This window comes from Urocitellus parryii, chromosome 12 (assembly GCF_045843805.1).
Source record: "Urocitellus parryii isolate mUroPar1 chromosome 12, mUroPar1.hap1, whole genome shotgun sequence".
Taxonomy (NCBI): Eukaryota; Metazoa; Chordata; class Mammalia; order Rodentia; family Sciuridae; genus Urocitellus; species Urocitellus parryii.
The window spans coordinates 12,324,790-12,345,013 of NC_135542.1; the positions used below are offsets into that span (position 1 = coordinate 12,324,790).

At 39.9% G+C, this 20,224-nt stretch overlaps 1 protein-coding gene and 1 non-coding gene across 3 annotated transcripts in view; both read left to right on the plus strand.

The window, feature by feature from the left end:
- Positions 1-1,599: 1,599 nt before the first annotated feature.
- Positions 1,600-1,703, plus strand: LOC113175119 (U6 spliceosomal RNA). Its single transcript, XR_003299928.1, has one exon. It is a non-coding gene; the product is annotated as a U6 spliceosomal RNA (small nuclear RNA).
- A 2,330-nt stretch (positions 1,704-4,033) lies between these two features.
- Tmem131 (transmembrane protein 131) overlaps positions 4,034-20,224 on the plus strand; it is a 162,237-nt gene continuing 146,046 nt past the window's right edge. For both annotated transcript variants that reach the window (XM_077792152.1, XM_077792153.1), the window contains exon 1: positions 4,034-4,709. In XM_077792152.1, coding sequence (XP_077648278.1) covers positions 4,532-4,709 — 178 coding nt within the window. In that variant the 5' untranslated portion in view covers positions 4,034-4,531. The remainder of the gene's footprint in view (positions 4,710-20,224) is intronic.

Consider the following 20,224-nt stretch of genomic DNA (forward strand, 5'->3'; position numbering starts at 1 on the left):
GGTGTTGACCTCTGTGGACAAATGTTAGAGTCGTCTTGGAGATAAGAAGGGCTGTGGGTGGAGCAGGTTTTGGGGAAAGATTTCGTATTTGTGTGGGTTTAAGATGTCTATTAGACCCATGAGGGCAACAGCAAAAAGACAGTAAAGTCTGGCTGGTGACATGAAGTTGAAACTTGAAAGGATCCAGATGGTGTTGAATGGCAGGAGACTGGATACATTCACCTGGGGAGCCAACGAAACAGAACTCCAAAGAGTCCAACAGTATTCTTTCTTCCTGGTTCCAAATTTAATACATATATTTATATATATATATATATATATATATATATATACACACACATATTTGATATACATAGATATATTATCACATGTATGTGTATAATGGATATATGTGTATAATAGAATAATGAAAATGTTCTTGTAAGCCTTCTAAAATACTTTTGGAATGATGGAGGGGTATAAGTTGATCAACGAGTTGGACAGAGTGACGCATACTGTAATGCCAGCAACTCCAGAGGCAGAGGCTGAGACAGGAGGATGACTAATTCAAGGTCAGTCTTAGCAACTTAATGAGACCCTACCTCAAAAAAAAAAAATTTTTTTTTTTTTTTTAAAAAGGCCTGGGGGGGTAGAGAGAGAAAAGGGGAGGGGAGGGGAGGGGAGGGGAGGGGGGATAGTAGACAATAGGACAGACAGCAGAATACATCAGACACTAGAAAGGCAATATGTCAATCAATGGAAGGGTAACTGATGTGATACAGCAATTTGTATACGGGGTAAAAGCGGGAGTTCATAATCCACTTGAATCAAACCGTGTAATATGATGTATTAAGAACTATGTAATGTTATGAACGACCAATAAAAAAAAAAATAAATAAAAAAAAAAATAAAAAAAAAAATAAAAAGGCCTGGGTATGTAGCTCAGTGGCAAAACAACCGTGGGTTCAATCCCCAGTACCCAAAAATAAATAATAATAAAGAAATTGATCAACGATGTTTGAAAGTCTCACTGTGCCAAGTGTTTTGAAAAAGGCATAATAATAATCACTTTTGACAATCTTCTATGAGAAAGACACTATTCTATATGCTTTATAAACACATCTTGCTTAATATCTGCAAATTTCTTAGGTAGTTACTAAACCCATTTTACAGATAAGGAGATGGAGGCCAGAAAAAAAAATCAAGTACTTTGCCCAGCATCCATTCCATTTGGCTGGAATTGAAGCCAAAATGTATTTGAGTCTCTTATAACTCCACCTCCAGTGGTAATTTACTAATGTGGGTAGAGAGCAAAATGAACAGAAACTGAGGTGTCCCCACAGATTGCAACTCTTGGCATGAGTCAAGTTAGTGCGATGGTCTTCAGCCTGGAGCCCGTTCCCAAATCCCCCATTTGTCAAAACAACAATTGAAGTTTGTTACAGAGGCCTGGCTAGTGGGGGAGGGGCCACAAACCAGGTCTGGCCACTTACTCCCAAAACCACACAGAAAACTTTAATTGATATGGCCATACTGGGAAGACAAAAATTAAGATTCAGCAGCTCAGCCCTGTCTCCAGGGTGCTGTGCTAACAGGGCCTTAGGTTTTAACAGAGGAAGAGCGCACACTTTGGCAGCACACATACTAAAATTGGTACAATACAGAGAAGATCAGCATGTCCCCTGTGCAAGGACATGCAAATTCATGAAGCATTTCACAAATTAAAAAAATACAGGAAGTAAGAATTTGGGGAGGGTGAGGCAAGAGGTTAGTATAATCAAGCAGTCTTGGTCAAACTGTGGTCTGGTTGATCAATCTCTGTTCTCTTTCTGTGAGGCGATGAGGTGGCTCTGGAGAAGTTCTGTGTCACTGGAGGGTGGAGGGCAATTTCCACTGGTTGCTCAGGATGCGCATTGATCAGACCTGTGATTCTGAAAGGGGGCAATGACTGGGGACTTCCAGGCACCACTTATCGGGGTCTGAAGTTGGATGCTGCAAATCTTCAAGGGGGACAATTGAGGTTAGCTAAATTACTAAGTTATTACCAGTTTTTAGATGAATGCTTCTTAAATGATTAACATGTCTAACTGCAGAGCTGAACAAGAACTAGACCCAAAGTTTAAGATAGCAAAGGAGTCAGATACAAGATGAAGGCAGAGAGGCCAGGCTTTATCCTACTTTTAGTTACTATTGGGCATATGCAGACCTGAAGAGTCACTGCTTTAGCAAAGGTAACCTAAAATGCTATTAACTATCTAAACCTAGAGTCTCTGACTCCACAGATCTGGATTGTGGCTTGCTAATTTGCATTTCCACTGAGATCTCAAGTGCTGCTGCTAGGGATAACACTTGGAGAAACACTGGTTTAGCCCATAGCAGGTTTTCCCTGCCAGCTAAATAGCCTCTACCTTCCACATGCCCAGGTCTCTTGAAAGCCCAAAAGAGAAGGGAAGTTCACAACTCAGCTGCAGGAGGGTCTGGAGGATCTGGAGACACTTGAGTGTCCTGGCAGGGAGCAGATGGTGGGGCAACGGTGGCTCAACTCCAGGAGCTTGCCAACATACAGGTTAGCAAGTTGTCTAAATAATAACTTCTTTTACTACTATATTATACTACCAGTGGTCTCATCAGCCTTTCCTGGCAAGAAACTTCCACCTCTTGTGAAGGAGAGAGTTCAGTTATGGTAGTTCTTTAAAGCCTACCCAACTAGTGGAAGGGTGCCTTTAAGAACAAGAATATAAACTTAAAAATAAACAACTAGTTGCTGGGCCTTGGGAGAAACTTGTGCAAGAAGGGTACTGCAGCCTAAGCCTCATTAGCTTCATGGGATTGAGTTCTGATCAAACTTGTCTGTATATGTCTAAGCTCCAATTATAGACATATGCAAGTTATTTCCCATGAGACTCCTGTGCTTCAGGCTAATATAGGAAGTGGTTGATTCCTGCCTAAGCGAACTTGAGCATTTCATGGTTGGAGAGGCTTGTTTGCCTTGAACCTGGCAATGGGGGAAGGGCTACTGCCTCCACACTGCCTCAAGTAGGACCCAGTTGAGGCACTTATCCTTGAACTTGATTTTTTTTCCATGAGTTCAAAGCCTTTTAGAAATCTTTCCTTTTTAAAAAATTCATCCTCAGCCTTTAAATTTTTTTTTTCTTTTTAATTGAGACAGCCCAGACTGGCCTTGAACTTGCAATCCTAAATTGCTAGGATTATAAGCATGCCTATCGCGCCTGTCCCTTTAGTTAAGTCTTTGAAATCTTTTCTTATCTGGTTTGTTCTAAGACGTATAACGGGCAAACCTGGCTTTGTGAATATAGTGACACGCTGGGCCACCAGCTGAGCGAAGTAAAAGGGTGCTGGACTAGGAGTTGGGGGGCAAGACTCAAAGATGAGTAAAGAGTGACTCCCTACATCCACAGGAACACCAAGAACCTCAACCTGAGATGGAAAAGGCATCTAAGAGACATGATGTGGCTTGTGAAGGAGACAGCGTTTGATTTGGGCCTTTTAAGATATAGGAGTAGACGCGTCTGAAGAAGCATTCCTAGACAGAGAAAGCCAGTATGGCCCCTGGGTGTTTTTTTTGTTTGTTTGTTTTTTTCTCCTAAAGAACACTCTCCCTCCAGGGTATTGGGGCAAGAAGGGCACAGGCCAGAGGATGCCAAGAAGCACCTCCTGAGTAATGGGGAACCACGAAGATGAGGAGTCCCAGTACTGAAGCACCACCAGGAACTGAATCAGACCAGGGGTATTCTCGACGTCAAAGCGACCTAAAGGCAGAGGCGCCATCAGAAGGAATCACTGAAATGGATTTTTCGCGCTAGGCCTGGGGTCTAGACCGGCACTCAGGAACCTGGAAAGTTCTCGCATTGCAGCATAGACGAGAGCGCCCGGCGTCCGAGGCGCGGTCGAAGCTCCCTGGAGCCCCGCCGCCCCGCCCCAGCCCTAGCCCTGCCCACGCCCACGGCGGCTGCGCGGCGGGGCTGCCCGTCTCCACGTGATCGCCGCCACGCCTCCACGAAGCGTAAGCGGCCATCATAAGTCCTGGCGGCCGGGCCTGGGCCTGCCTCCCTTCTCTATGGCCGGGCAACGATGATGGAGTCGGGTTGTGTGGTCCCAGACCCGTCTGCCCGGTAAAGCCGTGAGTCTCCGAGAGCGGTACAAGTAATTGGGACCCACGGACTCTGGGGCGGAAAGACAGGCCCAGGTGTCGGCACAGCGGGGGCGGTGCCCAGAGCCGAGCCCCGCCCCTCGCAGGCCAGCGCCCAGGGCCCGCGGTCCTTGCCCGTTTCCAGTATGGCCGCCCGCTGTGCTTGACCCGCGGCCTCTCCGTTCCGGCTCCTCGTAGGCGATGCTGAGGCCGAGGCCGTGACTGACACTCTCGCTTACACGCACGCACGGACCCAGACCCACGCCTGAGCCCGAGCCCTGGGCCCGGAACCGCTCTCGCTCCCGGCACCGCGGCCGGATCCCGGACCACGGCTCCCGCGCCGCCGCGTCGCCGAGAAGGGCCGCGCCGGAGCTCGAGCGCGGCGGCCCCCGGCCGGCAGCGATGGGGAAGCGGGCGGGAGGAGGAGCAGGAGCCGCCGCCGCCTCCGCGTCCGCCGGGACCGGGCTGGAGCCCGCGGCCGGCCGCGGCGGGGGCCCGCGGAGCGCAGCCGCCGGCTTCCTGGGAGCGCTGCACCTGGTGATGACCCTCGTGGTGGCCGCGGCGCGGGCCGAGAAGGAAGGTGAGTGTCCGCCGCCGGCACCCACTGCCGCTGCGCTGTCACCGCTCTCGCGGAGGCCACCGCGGGGCTGCGACCGGGGAGGCCGCGTCGGCCCCGGCGCGAAGTTGGTGGGTCGAGTCCCGTCCCGGGCCGCGAACTTGCAGCTCGGAGGCCAGCTCGCCGCGTCAGCCGCGCGGAGTTGCTCCTGGGCTCCGTGGTCTCTTCCCCTTGTCCCCTGTCACTGCCATTTCCAAACTTCCCGAGCTCGAATGTTCTTGCCGCTCGGCCCGCTATGCTGTGTAGGAGGGGCATAGTTTTTAAGCTCAATTGTTGCTAATAGGTAAATCTTAGGTCACTTTTTTTTTTGGGGGGGGGGTGTTGCATTTTTAATAACGGCGTGCAGACGGAGCTCACTTTAAAATGCCATGGTAAAAATAGCAAGATTGGTGAAAAGTCTTCAAAACACGGCTTCCAAAATTTGAATCTGTTCAGAGGTCTCTTTGAGGGTAGTCTTGTTTCTTTGGCTTCCTTCTTCACTATCGCTTTGCGGTAGTGGTGATCCTTTAGCTTGTTAGTAGGTCTGAGTACAATTCCATTTAACTCTCTAGTAGCTATTGAAAGCCAGTTTGTTTCTTACTTATTTTAAAGTCACATATAATTCGGTGCCTCTCTCTTTGATGTGTAAGAGTTTAAAATCGAGTAAGTTTTCAGCTTGCAAACCTTTTAACTATAATTTACAGTTAAGGGCTGGCCCCTATTTTTAAAACTCATTAGTGTTGTCTGACTGTAAAACTGGCACTTTGATGGGGTCAGAAGTTATTTTAAAATCCTGACCACCCAATTTGTGTAAATTTGTCTCTACTACCTGTTTTTCAGGTCACAGAGCTGTAATGAAGAAGTCACTAAAAGTGATTTTTTTTTTTTGTTTTGTTTAAGAAAACTTGGCAGTTTAGCTTCTTTTTGACATTAACTCCACAACAAAATAATTTCTTGCCATGGTGACTTTAGAGTTGATGTTCTACTTGCTTTTTAATGTTATTGAAGGCCACAGCAAATGCCAGCCAAATTAGAGATCAAATGTAAATGTGCTTCAGTTTACCATTTATTTTTGTTGAAAACATAGGTTACATTCCCTCACTTTCTAAGCAGCCTTAGCTTGGGTTAACATAGGTGGAAATTTTTCAGACAGTCTCCATCTATACCAAGGGTTAATTGACAGAGGCAAGATTATTTCCAGAGTAGAATATTGCTGCTTTAGGATTAGTCAGGCCTAATCATCATTGTTTACAGATGTGCAGTTATTGAGTATTCTTACTGTTGCCCGTCCTAGACGTTCGGGCATGTCAGGGTGTTCTGTAAACCCACAGTGGTGCAATAATTTAATGGGCATGTCTCCTTGACTTCACACAGACCTGGTGGGGGTAGGGGTGTTGTGTTCTTGTCTTCCTGTTCCTTTGCTTACCTTCCACAGTGCCAGGCACATAGAAGGCACTTAGCCTTTGAGTGAATGAATGTCTTCATGAGCTGTTAGCCCAGGGAACCAGAGTCATGATGGAGTGTAGTAAAGTATTAGATTTGTATTATCCTTCTGCATATCTTCCCAACAGCCATTTTATATGCTAAATCTCCTTGTTCAGTTAAGTAAACAAACCTCTTGTTTGACAACTGTCAGCCTAAAATATATTTGCTAAGTTCTCATTTGTGTAGCTTCCAAGTTTTAGCACACCTCTCTAATATCCTTAAATGTATGTAAGGCTCATCCAGGAGAATAGCTTCTAAAGTGTTAAGTGGAAAAAGAAGTGGTTCAGCCAGTGGTCCTGGTTAAATCACGCCTTTGTGGCCCCTGCAGTATCTGTATCAACAATGTGTGTGAGCAAAGTAATGTAGAACATAGGCCTCTGCCCATCATTAAGGGTCTGGTTCTAATCAAATATTCCCTAAGATATCCCTACAAATGGCCTGGGCTGTAAACTTTCTTGCTGATCAAATGCCAGTGTTTTTGAATAAGTAGGGGAAATGCCATTGATTTTTCTTACATGATTGTGACACTGTGAATTTGGCATCTGATGTGGTGCAAACATAACATTTGCCCTAAAAGAGTGTTGTTGGGGCTTTTCAGCAAGTCTGGGCAGATTTCTGAAGATAGCTCAGTTGAGTTTGTCTGTTTATCCCCTGAGGATTCTTTATAGCTAAACTAATTTTCTGGGTATTTTGTATGTTTGTGTATTTTTTCTGCATTGCAGTTGAATTTCACTAGGAAATCTTCAAAAGAAAACTCAAAGAAAAGGGACACTTTTCTTTGTGTCCCTTTTTATACTTAACACTTTGGACACTTTGTGTCCCAAAGAAAAGCTGCAGACATAGCTAAATTGTCTAATGGGGTTTTTTGTGTTTGAACTAAGTGTTTTCTTTTTTGAGTTGGAGCATGAGCCATTTCTTGTCCTAACATCCTGTGTCTTTTAACATTCCTGTATCTTAACATCCATCTTAACTGATCTTGGGGTGTGTTATCGCTAGTCCAGAGGAAAGGGATCTTTGACACTGTTTGGGCTGTGTTCAAAAGTTTGTAAGGACTTTGAAATAATTGCCAGAGGTGGAATTACTATAATTACTACAGATAACTCACTTACTCTGAGTTGGTGTCAAGATCTTTCTTGAGGCTAGGATCTAGATACTAAGAATAGTGAGTGTATGTGTGGAGGAGAGTGAAAATACATTAAAAATATGTAGAGTGAAAATATTTCTGTGTGTATATATTTGGATACTTTTTAGTTTCTTTTCAGGTATAAATCAGCCCATTAGGACAAGCAAATAAGAGTTAATTCAAAAAAGCCTCTTATGTATAACATAGTTTGATGGTGAAATGGGTTTTTGGAAGGCACGGTGCCTTTTAATTTATGATAAAGGAGCTATAATGTAGATATCTATTAAATGTAAACTTGGACATTTTCCATGGTTGTTTCAGTTCCTGAACTTTAAATCTGAATTTCACATGTGTTATCATTAATTGGTGATTGATGTCAGGGTATAATTTGACAGTCTTTATTAGTACTTAAAATTTTTTTGCTGGTGCACTGTAGTTTGGTGTACACATATTTGTTTTAAGCTATATTTGTGGCATAAGTGCAGAAGAATGGTAGAAAGGATTTTCTACAGAGCATAAGGACAAGTGCTTAGGACTAAGGCCAGAAGAATAGAGATACAAATGGAATAGTGATTTGCCTTAGGGTAGTAGAATTGATTGGGGAGAGAGATTTTTTTTCTTAGCCAAATTATTACTTTATAATGTCAAGATATATTTTAAGGAGTCTTTCTGAAGAGTGAGATACTCCCTTTGTGTGGAGATAGAGAGACTACCTTTTAGGGCCTATGAAAAGAGAAATTACTAAGCACTTTACTAATGAATTTCAGTGTTTCCTAAATGCTGCTGCACCCTGTGAGGAGGACTGGAGACCACAGAGGGAAGCATTGGCCTCCCTCCTCTGGCTGGTAACTGTTTTCCTCTGCATTGTCATTCTTACAATGGAGCCCCATAGGCACCTGCCCAAAAGCTCAGCTTTGGGAGCAGACGTAAAATTGTCCAATTTGCCATCCAGGGAAGTGATCGCTACATTTGGGGAAAAATGAAGTCTTTGCTGGTCTTTGATACTTTAAACTCGCCTCATATAACCTGAGCTTTCTGAGAGCTTTGCCATACTAAGAGGTCCCCTTACTGTACGACCTCAGCAGCACTGGGCCCGGTTTTTATTCTGGATTTTGGACATCTTTGTGCCCCAGCTGTCCAGTTGCCCATCATATGTCCTTGTCCATTTGTGTCCAGGCCAGGGTTATCTGGCACCACCTTAGTTACCCAATTTTTATTAATGCCACCATTATTCTTCTGCCACAGCAAACTCATTTTTGACACTTTACCCAGTAGTATCAGTGCCTGTGATGCCCTGTGTCCCTCAGCTCTCCCTTGCCCTTTGGTCTCCAGCTGGGGCACTGCAGGAGGCTCTTACTTGCTACTCTTCCCATTTCTGTTCAGTCCTGGTGCTCCTCTGAACTCCAGATGTCTTGGCTACTCACTCATCTTGACAGTCATGAACTGCCCATTTAGATACTGAAACAATTTCACCCAGACTGGAATTTCTATAGGTCAGAACCTCTGTCAGCATCTGCAGTGAGTACATAGTTTTGAATGAAGATTTGCCTAAAATGACCTCATCCTCCATTTGTTATACCTGTTACTTAGGTTTAGAGTCAAGAGTACAGGTAAAGGCAAGAGGGTGCAGTGACATAATCCCCATGACTCAAGAAGGTGTGGGGAGGATTTCAAGTTCAAGGCCTCTTGCAATTTAGCAAGACCCTGTCTCAAAATTTAAAAATGTAAAAAATGATGAGGGTTGTAGCTGAATGGTAAAGCACTCCTGGGTTCAGTCCCCAGTATAAAATAAATAAGTAAACAAGAAACCTACAGTTGAAAACCTCAACTTAGGTGCAGATGTCATTAGGAAGTCTGCTGTAGTAGGACATGGAGTGATGCCACCTTTGTCTTCCCCACATGTTGCTTCTGCTTGTAATTAAAATGAACTGCGGATACTTTCGAGACCATCACCCATGTGGCTTTTGGATTTTAAGATTTTCAGATTCTCTTAAAACCCCAGTGTGTAGATTATGCATGAACCTGAGGCTTCGAGAGGTTAATATACCCAACATTAGGTGGGCATGGTGGTGCTCACCCGAATCCCAGCTACCTCAGAGGCTCAGGCAGGAAGAGCACAAGTTAAAGGCCAGCCTAGTCAACTTAGTGAGGCCCTGCCTCAAAACTCAAAACGACTGGGATGTGGCTCAGTGATAGAGTGCTAGTCTAGGACACACAGCACTTGGGTTCAATCCCCAGTGCTGTCTCTGATGCCCTTTGGCAATGGAGCTGATAAATGATAGGGCCAGGATTCCATCCCAGCCCATCTGTCCTTAGAGCCAAATCCTGAATGAATACTTAAGGATGTACATTTTATTATATTATGTACCACTCGGCAAAAGAACAGACATGCCAGTTTGTGTAAAACCAGTATATTAAGTATTAAAGTGAAGGGTCCTTTCTTGGATTTTTGTCGTTGTATTTTGTTTTGTTTTCTTAGAGCTCTGTAGTTATACATAGTAGTTGGGTTCATCCCAACATGGGTTTTTGTTTTTAGGCAGCCATATTCTGTCAACTTGTTATCCATTAAAATGCTCACAGGGACTGGGGTTGTGGCTCAGTGGTAGAGTGTGCACCTTGCACGTGTGAGGCACTGGGTTCAATCCTCAGCACCTCATAAAAATAAGTAAAGGTATTGTGTTCATCTACAACCAAAAAGAATATTAAAATAAAATGAAATAAAATGCTCACAGCCCATTCTGGATCATGAAGGACTTTAGAAGGAAATAGATGAGTGGATAATCCAAGAAAATGAGCATTTGGTGTTGGAAACTCCTGTTTTTGATGATTCTGGTGCCTGGTTCTGTCGCTTAGGTTAAGGTTAAGCAATATTGCATTCTATGAATACACCTTAGCTCTAGATTGCTGTGACATTAGTTTAAAGATATGGGATGTTCTTAGAAGTTGTTCCTGGGTCGAAAGGCATTGAGACAATCCAAGGGCTGTAGTGGAACTGGCATTTGTTTGAAGGGAAATTTCTTTCAGAGTTAGTATCCAAAGCTTTCAGAAGAAGTTCACTTCTAGTTTTTTGTTCCTTCTCTACAAAGTTGTTCAAGAATTGGCCTTTGCTGGTTGCTGCATTCATTTTATAGCATACAACACATAGGGCAGAGGTCTGAAAAATGTATAAGGTCATGACAGAGTTAGGAAACTTACTATTTGGTTTTACTTATTAAAAATTTTTAATTGTGGTAAAAACACGTAAAATTTGCCATCTTAATCATTTTTAAGCCAACAGTTCAGTAGTGCTAATTATGTTCACATTGTTGTGTAACAGATCTCCAGAACTTTTTCATCTTACAAAACTGGAACTTCTATACTCATTAAACAACTCCCTATTTTCCTCCCCTCACCCACACAGCCTGGTAAACACTATTTTTCTTTCTGTTTCTTCAAATTTATCTATAGATAACTCATAGAAGCAAATCATAAGATTTGTCATTTTTGACCTGCTTATTTTGTTTAATATAATGTCTATAAAGTTGATTCATCTGTAGCATGTGTCAGAATTTCCTTCTTTTTAAAGGCAGGATAATATTCCATTATATGTATTTGCCACATTTTGTTAATCTGTGAACACTTGGGTTGCTTCCCCCTCGTGACTGTTATGAATGATGCCAAGATCTCTCTTCAAGACCTCACTTTCAGTCATTTTGGATATTTATCCAGAAGTGAGATTCCTGGATCATATGCTGGTTTCTATTTAATTTCTGCAGCCGTTGCCACGCTGTTTTGCATTGTGTCTGCGCCATTTGCAATCCCAACAGTGTGTGAAGTTTCCAGCTTCTCTATATACTCGCTAACACCGGTTATTTGTTTGGTTTTCTTTTTTGGGGGGTGGAGGGTGGATAGTGACTATTTTAATGGCTGAGGGGACCTCATTGTGGTTTTGATTTGCATTTCTCTAATGATTAGTGATGCCGAGCATCTTTTCATTTCTTGTTGGCCATTTTTATATATTTAGAGAAGTGTCTGTTCAAGATTTTAATCAGGTTTTATGCTTATTGTAGGAGCTCTCTAAATACTGTGGATAGTAACCTCTTATCAGATAGTTTGCAAGTGTGTCCTCTCATTCCACAGGTTACCTTTTCACGGTTTATCAGGTTTCTGATGTAGTCCCTGTAGTCTGTTTTTGCTTATGTTGCTTTTTGGTGTCATATCTGAGGTATTATTGCCAAATTCAGTGTCATGAATCTTTATCCCTTAGTTTTTCTTCTAGGAGCTTTATAGTTTGGGATCTTACATTTAGATCTTTCATGCATTTTTAATTAATTAATTTTTGTGTATGTTGTAAGGATAGAGTCTCACTTCATTCTCCTGTGACAGTATGATTTTCCCAGCACCGTTTGTCAGAAAAACTAGCCTTTCCCCATTGAGTGGTCTTTGCGTCCTTCCACGAAGAGCTTTTGGCGTCAATGTGAGCGTTTATTTCTGGGCTTTTTATATAATTGCTGTGTCTCTGTGTCTTCATGCTGGTGCTGCACTGTATTTTGATCTCTGCAGCTTTTTGATATGTCTTGAAATAGGAAGTGTGAGACCTCTTAACTTTGTTCTTCCTTTTAAAGATTAGTTTGCCTATTTCAGGTCCCTTGAGATTCTATGGGATTTTTGGATTTTTTTTTTCTATTTCTGCAACAACAACAACAGAATGCCATTGGGATTTGAATAGGGATTGCATTGAACCTATCAATCACTTTGGGTAGTATTGACATCCTAAGTCCACCAGTCTATGAACCCAGACTAGCTTACCATTTATTCATGCCGTTAATTTCTTTCAGCGGTATTTTATACAAATTTTCAGTGTACAGATCTTTCACCTCCGTAGATTTATTCCTTAGGTGTTTTATTGTAAATCAAAGATGCATTTTTAGTGTATGACTAATAGATGTGAATATGGGGGTTTTGTTTTTAATAGAGAAATATTATGTATTTGAAACAAGAAAAAGAACTAGATGCTTAAGATATTTCCTTAGATTACTTGTCCGTAAAATGAACTGTATTTTAAATCATCTTTGATTCTAACAGTTTTGACTATTTTAAAAATCAGTTATAATGATTGCACAATGATATGACAGTTTGGTTTCTAAAAGCTAATATTTCCTATATAGTTATATTAAAAACTGTCTCAGCAGTAAAGTTTGAGAGCTAGTGTAAGCCAGCTTTACTGATTCAAGTTAATTAGCAGTTTGTATGCACAGGATGGCAAAAGGCCCTATTTGGATTTCTTTTTGGGGAATGATTAAATTGGAAGCAGATTTTTTTAAAGGGAATTATTTATGGTACAGAGGTGCTCTCTATATCTTAACTGTATTTGTAAAGAGCCTTGAGATACAGTTTGTCATTCCAAAAGTGATTTGGTAGAGCAGTATGCTTTTAACAACACTTAGGTAAAATTGGACCTCTTAAAAAAATGCTTCTATGAATTGGTGATGTGGGCTCAGGGCAAGTTTTGCTTTTTGGTTAGCAAGTGGAGAATGAAATAGTGGTCTGCACTACCACGATGTGACTTCTCTCTGGGGGCTGGCGCTGCAGTGGTGTTGGTGCAGATACAATGGAGTTCTTACATGTTTAGAGTCCACCTCACTGTATGGGGGACTTCTCTTGGGTTAATGCTAAACATGAAAATAGGTTAAAAATCATAACTAATCAAGTTAAACATAACTAATCAACCAACTTGATAGTCTAACTACAATTTGAACCTCCAATACAATGAGGACTGTATTAAAGAGACATAGGAGGAGGCTGGGATTAGATCCAGTTTTATTGGAATCCTAGATTCTTATAAATAGAGAAGAATTTCTGAATACTGTCCATTCCTTCCTAACTGCGTCTGAGTTGATTTATACTTGTGTAGTATCATGAGCCTTTGGAGGTTCAGGCCTGCACCCTGTTATCCTTGGACTTAATGTTTAAAGGGGTTCGAAGTGTTGAGTTCTGTACTGGTAGGTATTGTAAGCTTTCTATTCCTGAAACAAATACCTAAGATAATCAGTTTATAAAGAGTAGTGGTTTGCTTTGGCTCACAGTTGTGGAGGTTTTGGTCCATGCTTGGTTGGTGCTGTTGCTGTTTGGTGGGGAGACTGTGGGGAGCAGAGCTTCTCTCTTCATTGCTGAAGATGTGAAAGAGAGGGAAAGACTTGGGTCCCACAGTCTGCTTCTAGGGTACATCCCAAATGGCCTAAAACAATGACCCGCCTATAAAGGCATGGACCCTTCCAAACAGCCCCTAGCTGGTGAACAGCCGTCCTCACCTTGGGCCTTCGGAGCAGCTGGGAGCAGCTTGCTGATCAAGACTACAGGTGTGCAAATGGCGAACCCCTTACCCATCAGTTAAAGGTGAAACAGAATTAAGAAAAAGTATTTCTGAAATGGTGATATTGATACAAATTTGATTTTAACCATTTCAGGGATAGGTAGCAGCACTGTTTGCCTATAATTGCCTGAGGGTGCATTTTAATAACCATCCATCACTGACCAGCTGTTTTCTTTGTGTCAAGCAGGGTGCACCTTAACTGGCGCCATGCTTGATACAAAGCCAACCACGCACAGGCTGAAACCTCCAAAACTGAGCCAAAATAAACCATTTTTCTCTATAAGCTGATTATCTTAGATATTTGTTACAGAAATAGAAAGCTGACAACACCTACCAATTCAGAGCTTAACACCCTGAACCCCTTCAGATGCCTTCCTTTTCATCCTCTCATGAGTCCTACATGGGTGACAGCTCTCTCTCTACCACCAAAAACTGTTTTGGTGGTCAGTCCTGCTGGACTGCTGGAGGTACTTGTTTATGATAGTTTAACTACAATTTGAACCTCCAATACAATGAGGCAGTCCCATACATAATAATTCTTTGTGTACAGACAACTCAGAGGTGGATTTTGGAAGTTTTTTTTTTTTTTTTTTTTTGCTTTTATTTTGCAAGTTTTGGGCGTGTAGGTACTGGGGATGGAACCCAGGGGCACTTAACCACGGAGCCACATTCCTTTTTCTTTTTCTCTTTTTTTAAAATTTTTTTTATTTCTTTGAGACAAGATCTTGCTAAGTTGCAGAGGGAAATTTTTTTAATTGCACAAAATTCATGTTGATTATAAGACAAATTATAAAATATAGTTTAGTAAATGAAAAATCATAATTAATCAACCAACTTTAGACATCCACATTTTGGTCTCTGTCCTTTTGTGCCATTCTTCCCTGCTTTACCTCCCTTGTTCCTATTTTGAAAAACAGGTGTTGCCAGGTTGTCTCTCAGGAGAGCTCTGTCAGCCCAGGAAGGCTGCGGGGGTGCTCAGCCCCCGCCTTGGTTGCCACCATTCTCTCAAGTTTTTAACCAATCTGCCCATAAAGCAGATTGTTTTAATTGATTTTAAAACAATTACTAGTAAGATGAAGAAGCACTTATACATATGTTGGATTTTTGTATTTCTGTTGCATTACTTGATCAAGTCTTTCATCATTTTTCCCTTTGGTGTTTTGAGGTTTTCTTTTTGACTTAAAAGAATGCTGAATTAAGGACAGTGTTTTCCAAGTTTCTATTTTTATTTGAATTTTTTGTGCATTTCTCTTTTTAAATTTATCTGCCAAACTTATAACTCTTTCTTGTGTTTCTGCCTTTGTTGTACTGCCTTAAAAGCCCTGTGCTTGAAGATTGTATATTCACCAATATTTTATCTCTGTGCTTCTCTTTCTATGTGCAAATACCTACCTTCAGAGTGCATTGCTGTCAGGTGGGAATCTGGTCTTGAATGGTTAGTCAGTTTCCTTATACTGCCACTTGTTGAATTATATACAGAATTTCCTTTTTGTTCAAATTGTTATATATTTGGATCTGTTTCTTGATTTTCTGTTTTTACCCTCACATACATATTTGTTTCTGTTTAAAATGATTTTAAGTAATATAGATTTTTTATGAATTTCACTAGCTGGCTTGGCATGTTATCTCGTTTCCCTAAGTTATTATTTTTTCCATAAGCATTTTCTTGTGTATCTTTATTTTATTCCCCATGAACCCTAAATTATTTGGTGGAAACAAACTTAATTTTTTTTTTTTGAGAGAGAGAGAGAGAGAGAGAGAGAATTTTTTTAATATTTATTTTTTAGTTTTCGGCTGACATCTTTGTCTGTATGTGGTGCTGAGGATCGAACCCAGGCCTCACGCTTGCCAGGCGAGAGCACTACCGCTTAAGCCACATCTCAGTCCAAACTTAAAAAAGTTTTTTTTTAACTAAATTGCATTAAAATGTTAGCTAAATTTGGAACTGGTTGACATCTTATAATGTTCTTTTTCATTTTTCCATGTAAGTGCATATATGTTAAGTTCAACCACATGAAATTGGCATTTTTGTAGGTCCAGATTGATTAAATAACAATGTACATGTTTCAATTTCTGCACTGGCCAGACCTGCAGAACAGCGTTAAACATGAGTGATGATGGCAAAGCGCCCTGATCTTCTGTGGTCTTTGGAGAAATACCTTGTGTTTCTTTGTCAAGTATAGTCGTCATGGCAGGTGGTTGAGGTTAGATGTTCTTGATAATAGGAAGATTCTCATATTTTTAAAGAGTTTTAGGCTTAAGAGTTGTCAGGGGTAGAGGTTTAATTTTATCTGGTGAAATTATGTTACATGTTTTGACTTGGAACTGTTGATTTTGGCTGGAGCAGCTATAGCAGCAGTTCTCTGAGCTCACTGAGCTCTGACATGAAAATTTGTGGCCCATGCTGGCTGGATGGGGCCACGTGCAGCTGCCAGGCCACATCTGTTTGTGCCCTCTAGCTGGCGTGGTGTTTTTATGTTGTGGGCTTTTTTTTTTTTTTTCCTCCAAACCAAAACTTTTAAAAAAGTTTTGAAATATTCCAGACATTAGCAAAATCTACCCATAGTAGCAACAACATGATTTTAATAATAAAAAATGTGCAGAATCTGGGAAAAAAGAACTGAGAAGTAGATATGAACCGAAGATTCTCATTGTGCTTCAGATAGAATTTCACTTTTTTCTTGTTGAACTTGATATTTTTAAAAATACCAACAAACCTTTTTATGGAGTTAGGAAAGTTGATGATGAAGTTTGTATGGAAAAATAAACAAATAGGAATGCTGAAAAAATGTTGAGAAAGAAGTTGCGCAGGACGGCTGGCACAGCAGTTATTAAAACATACTCTTACTGGATGTGATGGCGCATATCTGTAATCCCAGCAGCTCAGGAGGCTGAGGCAGGAGAATCACAAGTTCAAAGCCAGCCTCAGGGGGCTGGGATGTGGCTCACCTGGCATGCACGGGGCGCTGGGTTCGATCCTCAGCACCACATTTAAAAAAAAAAAGATGTTGTGTCCCCCGAAAACTAAAAAATAAATATTAAAAAAAACTTCTCTCTCTCTCTTTTTTTTTTTCCCTTGGACTTTTATAGACATTTTTTATTTGCATGGAAAAAAAATAAAACTCTGTAAATTGATGTCACTAAACAAAGGTTAAACCTTGTGTGAAATGAAGGAACTGTCAATAGTTGACAGTAAATTAATACAGTAAACTGTTACACTAGTTTTCAGCTTTAGGTCTCCAGCCTCTCATATGGAAGAAGTCACAGCTTTTGTAGGGCTTTAAAGGGAAAGAAGAAAGGACTTAAACAGCTTTTCTTCTTGCCAGGATTACCTGTTTTTTTCCTTGCTTGCAATCTCATCAGATTTTGCTAAATCACAACCATATTGTTTATGCATATTGCATGAGTATTACCAAGAAAATCTTAAAAGTTGTGATGTGACATGATATAAAGGACCTCTTTGTTAAATGTCTTTTATGTACCTCTGGTGTGTCAGGGATTTTGTGCCTCAAAAAATGTTTCCAAGGTTGTTTATACACTGTATTTTTTTAAATTCATAATGAATAGCAGTTTATTATTTCTAGTTCAGAAGAGCCAAAAAAACCCCCCAGTATCTTCATTTTTAAAAAATTAGTTTTCTTTTTCAAGAATGAGCTATGGAAAACCCAGTAGTACTTATATAAATGAGTTATAGTATTAGATAAGAAATTAAATGTTCTATTTTTATTTTTTTATTTATTTTTTTTTTTTTAGAGAGAGAGAATTTTTAATATTTATTTTTTAGTTTTCGGTGGACACAACATCTTTGTTGGTATGTGGTGCTGAGGATCGAACCCGGGCCGCACGCATGCCAGGCGAGTGCGCTACCGCTTGAGCCACATCCCCAGCCCTAAATGTTCTATTTTTATGAAGATAAATGCTTACTAGATAAAAAACAAATTTTAATTCTCAGACTTGTAGAATTTCACTTTTGAAAAGGACCCTTTTAATGTCAGCTGGTTTCATTCAAACTGTTTTTTTTTCATTTTCAAAAAATTGGGTGTTAATTACTAAAATTTTCTTGTTAAAAGTAAAAGTTAATAGAGTTATCTTAAAATGCATTATCAGTTATTTGTAATATGACACTTCTGAAGACAACTCCAACTACCTGATACCAAGTATATTTATCTTAAAATTGGGCAGAGTTTTCCATGGCAAAAACCAAACAATATTTTTACTTTGAAACTTATCAGTTATGTAGATTCTTTAAAATATCCTACAATATTTGGGGGGTTACTGGATTAAACCCAGTCAAACTTTAACCACTGGACTGTATCCCCTGTCCTTTTTATTTTTTGATTTTCGAGACAGGATCTCACTAAGTTGCTGAGGGTCTCACTAAATTGCTGAGGCTGGCCTCAAACTTTGGTTCCTTCTGTCTCAGCCCTCCAGAATTCCCCGGATTAGAGACATGTGCCACCAGGCCTGCGTATTTTCACAAATTTAAGACAAAAAGTTGTGTACCTATTATAAAGTGAATCTTCAATAACAATGAAGAATGATAGAATTCTACACTTGAGAAATGTTTGGGTCATATTAGTTTTGTGGGTTGTTCACCTAAAACAGAAATATGATTGTTTATCTTGGGTTGCAAGTTAATTTTCAAATGTCATTTTCTGTGGCAGTGTTGGTAATACAAATGATCACAAGCCAAGTCATAAAATAATCAGAATTGTTATACTTTGAGAAAACTGATAGCCTAGAATACCAAACAGATTTCCCATATTGATTTCTTAGAAATATTTTCAAGATATTTATCTTTTAGTTTTTTGTGGTACTCAAAATAGTGAAAATCAAACGTTCTGCAAATTAAGATATTTGTATTTAATTTGTGTATCTGGTCATTTTGCTTCCCACAAGCCAACATAATTTTTTAAATTGGATGAAATGAAAGCAGAATGGTAATGATAACAAATGTTTGCTGACCACTAACAAGATAGTAGGGATATAGGAGCATAAATAACCCAGTAAATATTTTAAAGGTGGGCAAAATCAAGATAATTTCTGAGTCTTATTAGGGAAACATTTTTCTCATTTTGATGTGACTGTCCAAAAACATCTTTTCATTTTGATGCCTATTTTACAGTTTTTAGAGAACTCAGTTCTATACTACCTGCCTTATTTTCTTGTGACATTAATATTGGTTTAGGAGTGGGATGTAAATATTAAGTACAGACATAAAATTATTTTTGGCTATAAACAGTGACTTTTATATGTTTTCCATATAAATGAAAAGAATGAAAGAGATTTGCCCAGTTGTCTTCATTGTATGACAATGAATTTATTTCCTAAAGATTAACAAATAATTGTGAATGCAAACACTCTTCTATATGGTATGTTTGGCAGACTTATTAATGAATATGTATTGATTGCCTATTCTGTATCGGGTGCAATGCTAGGTATGTCTGTTTGAAAGTATTATGTCATTTCTAAACAAATCAAGTCAAGCAAATTGAAACATTTCTGAAATTATGAAGACATCATCTGATAACTTATCTATTATATTTCCTTTATCTGTGGACATAGACATATTAAGGGTTCCCATGGCACTACTGTATAACTATATAGTGCCTTTTACTAGAGGAGGAATCATAATTAATGGGCTTGTCAGTAGAAGAGAAAAGGGAAATGTGTACACAGTGGTGATCTTATATCTAATTCACAGTGAAGATAGTAATTTAATTCTTTGCCAAAACTAGGGTATGATAAGTATTTTTTTAAAGTCTAGATTTAGATTTTTGTTTGTATTTTGTGAAAGATGTTCTCTCAAAAAACCTTACTAACAATATTATATAAGTACAAAATTTGTGTGTTAAAAACTTACACTTGTGTCCAAGCCACAATATTGATATCCACTTTAAAACAAAATGGAAAAGTATCCAATGCAGTATACTCCTTTTGGAGGATCCCTATAAGTGAAAGCAGATTTAATGTCATATTATTTGGCCTTTGCTTGTCTCTGTTATATTCCTGTATGTACTTTTCAAATAAATAGTATTCTAGAATTATTGCCTTGGATTTGCAAGTATGCCAACTAAGAGAACAAGTGACCATGGTATTTATCAGAAAGAGGAAGTGTACTTAAAATTATTTTATTTAATAAGATATAAAAGGCTTCTACATAAACGCACTGAAATAAATGCTATTAATTTCTTGTACTCTTTTTTTTTTTGCTTCTCATGGAAATGTTTGTACTTTTTTATTATTGTCTTTTATGAAATATAATGTTCTACAGAAAAAAAAAAAAGCCAGCCTCAGTGAGGGGCTAAGCAACTAACTTAATGAGACCCTGTCTGTAAATAAATACAAAAAAAAGGGGCTGGGGATATGGCTCAGTGATAAGTGACCCTGAGTTCAATCCCAGGGACCCCTCCCCCTCAAAAAAGAAAAAAAAATACTCTTGCTGAGCACAATGGTGCACACTATAATCTCTGCTACTTGATAGGCTGAGGCAGAAGGATCACACGTTCAAGCCAGATTGGGCAATTCAACAAGACCCTG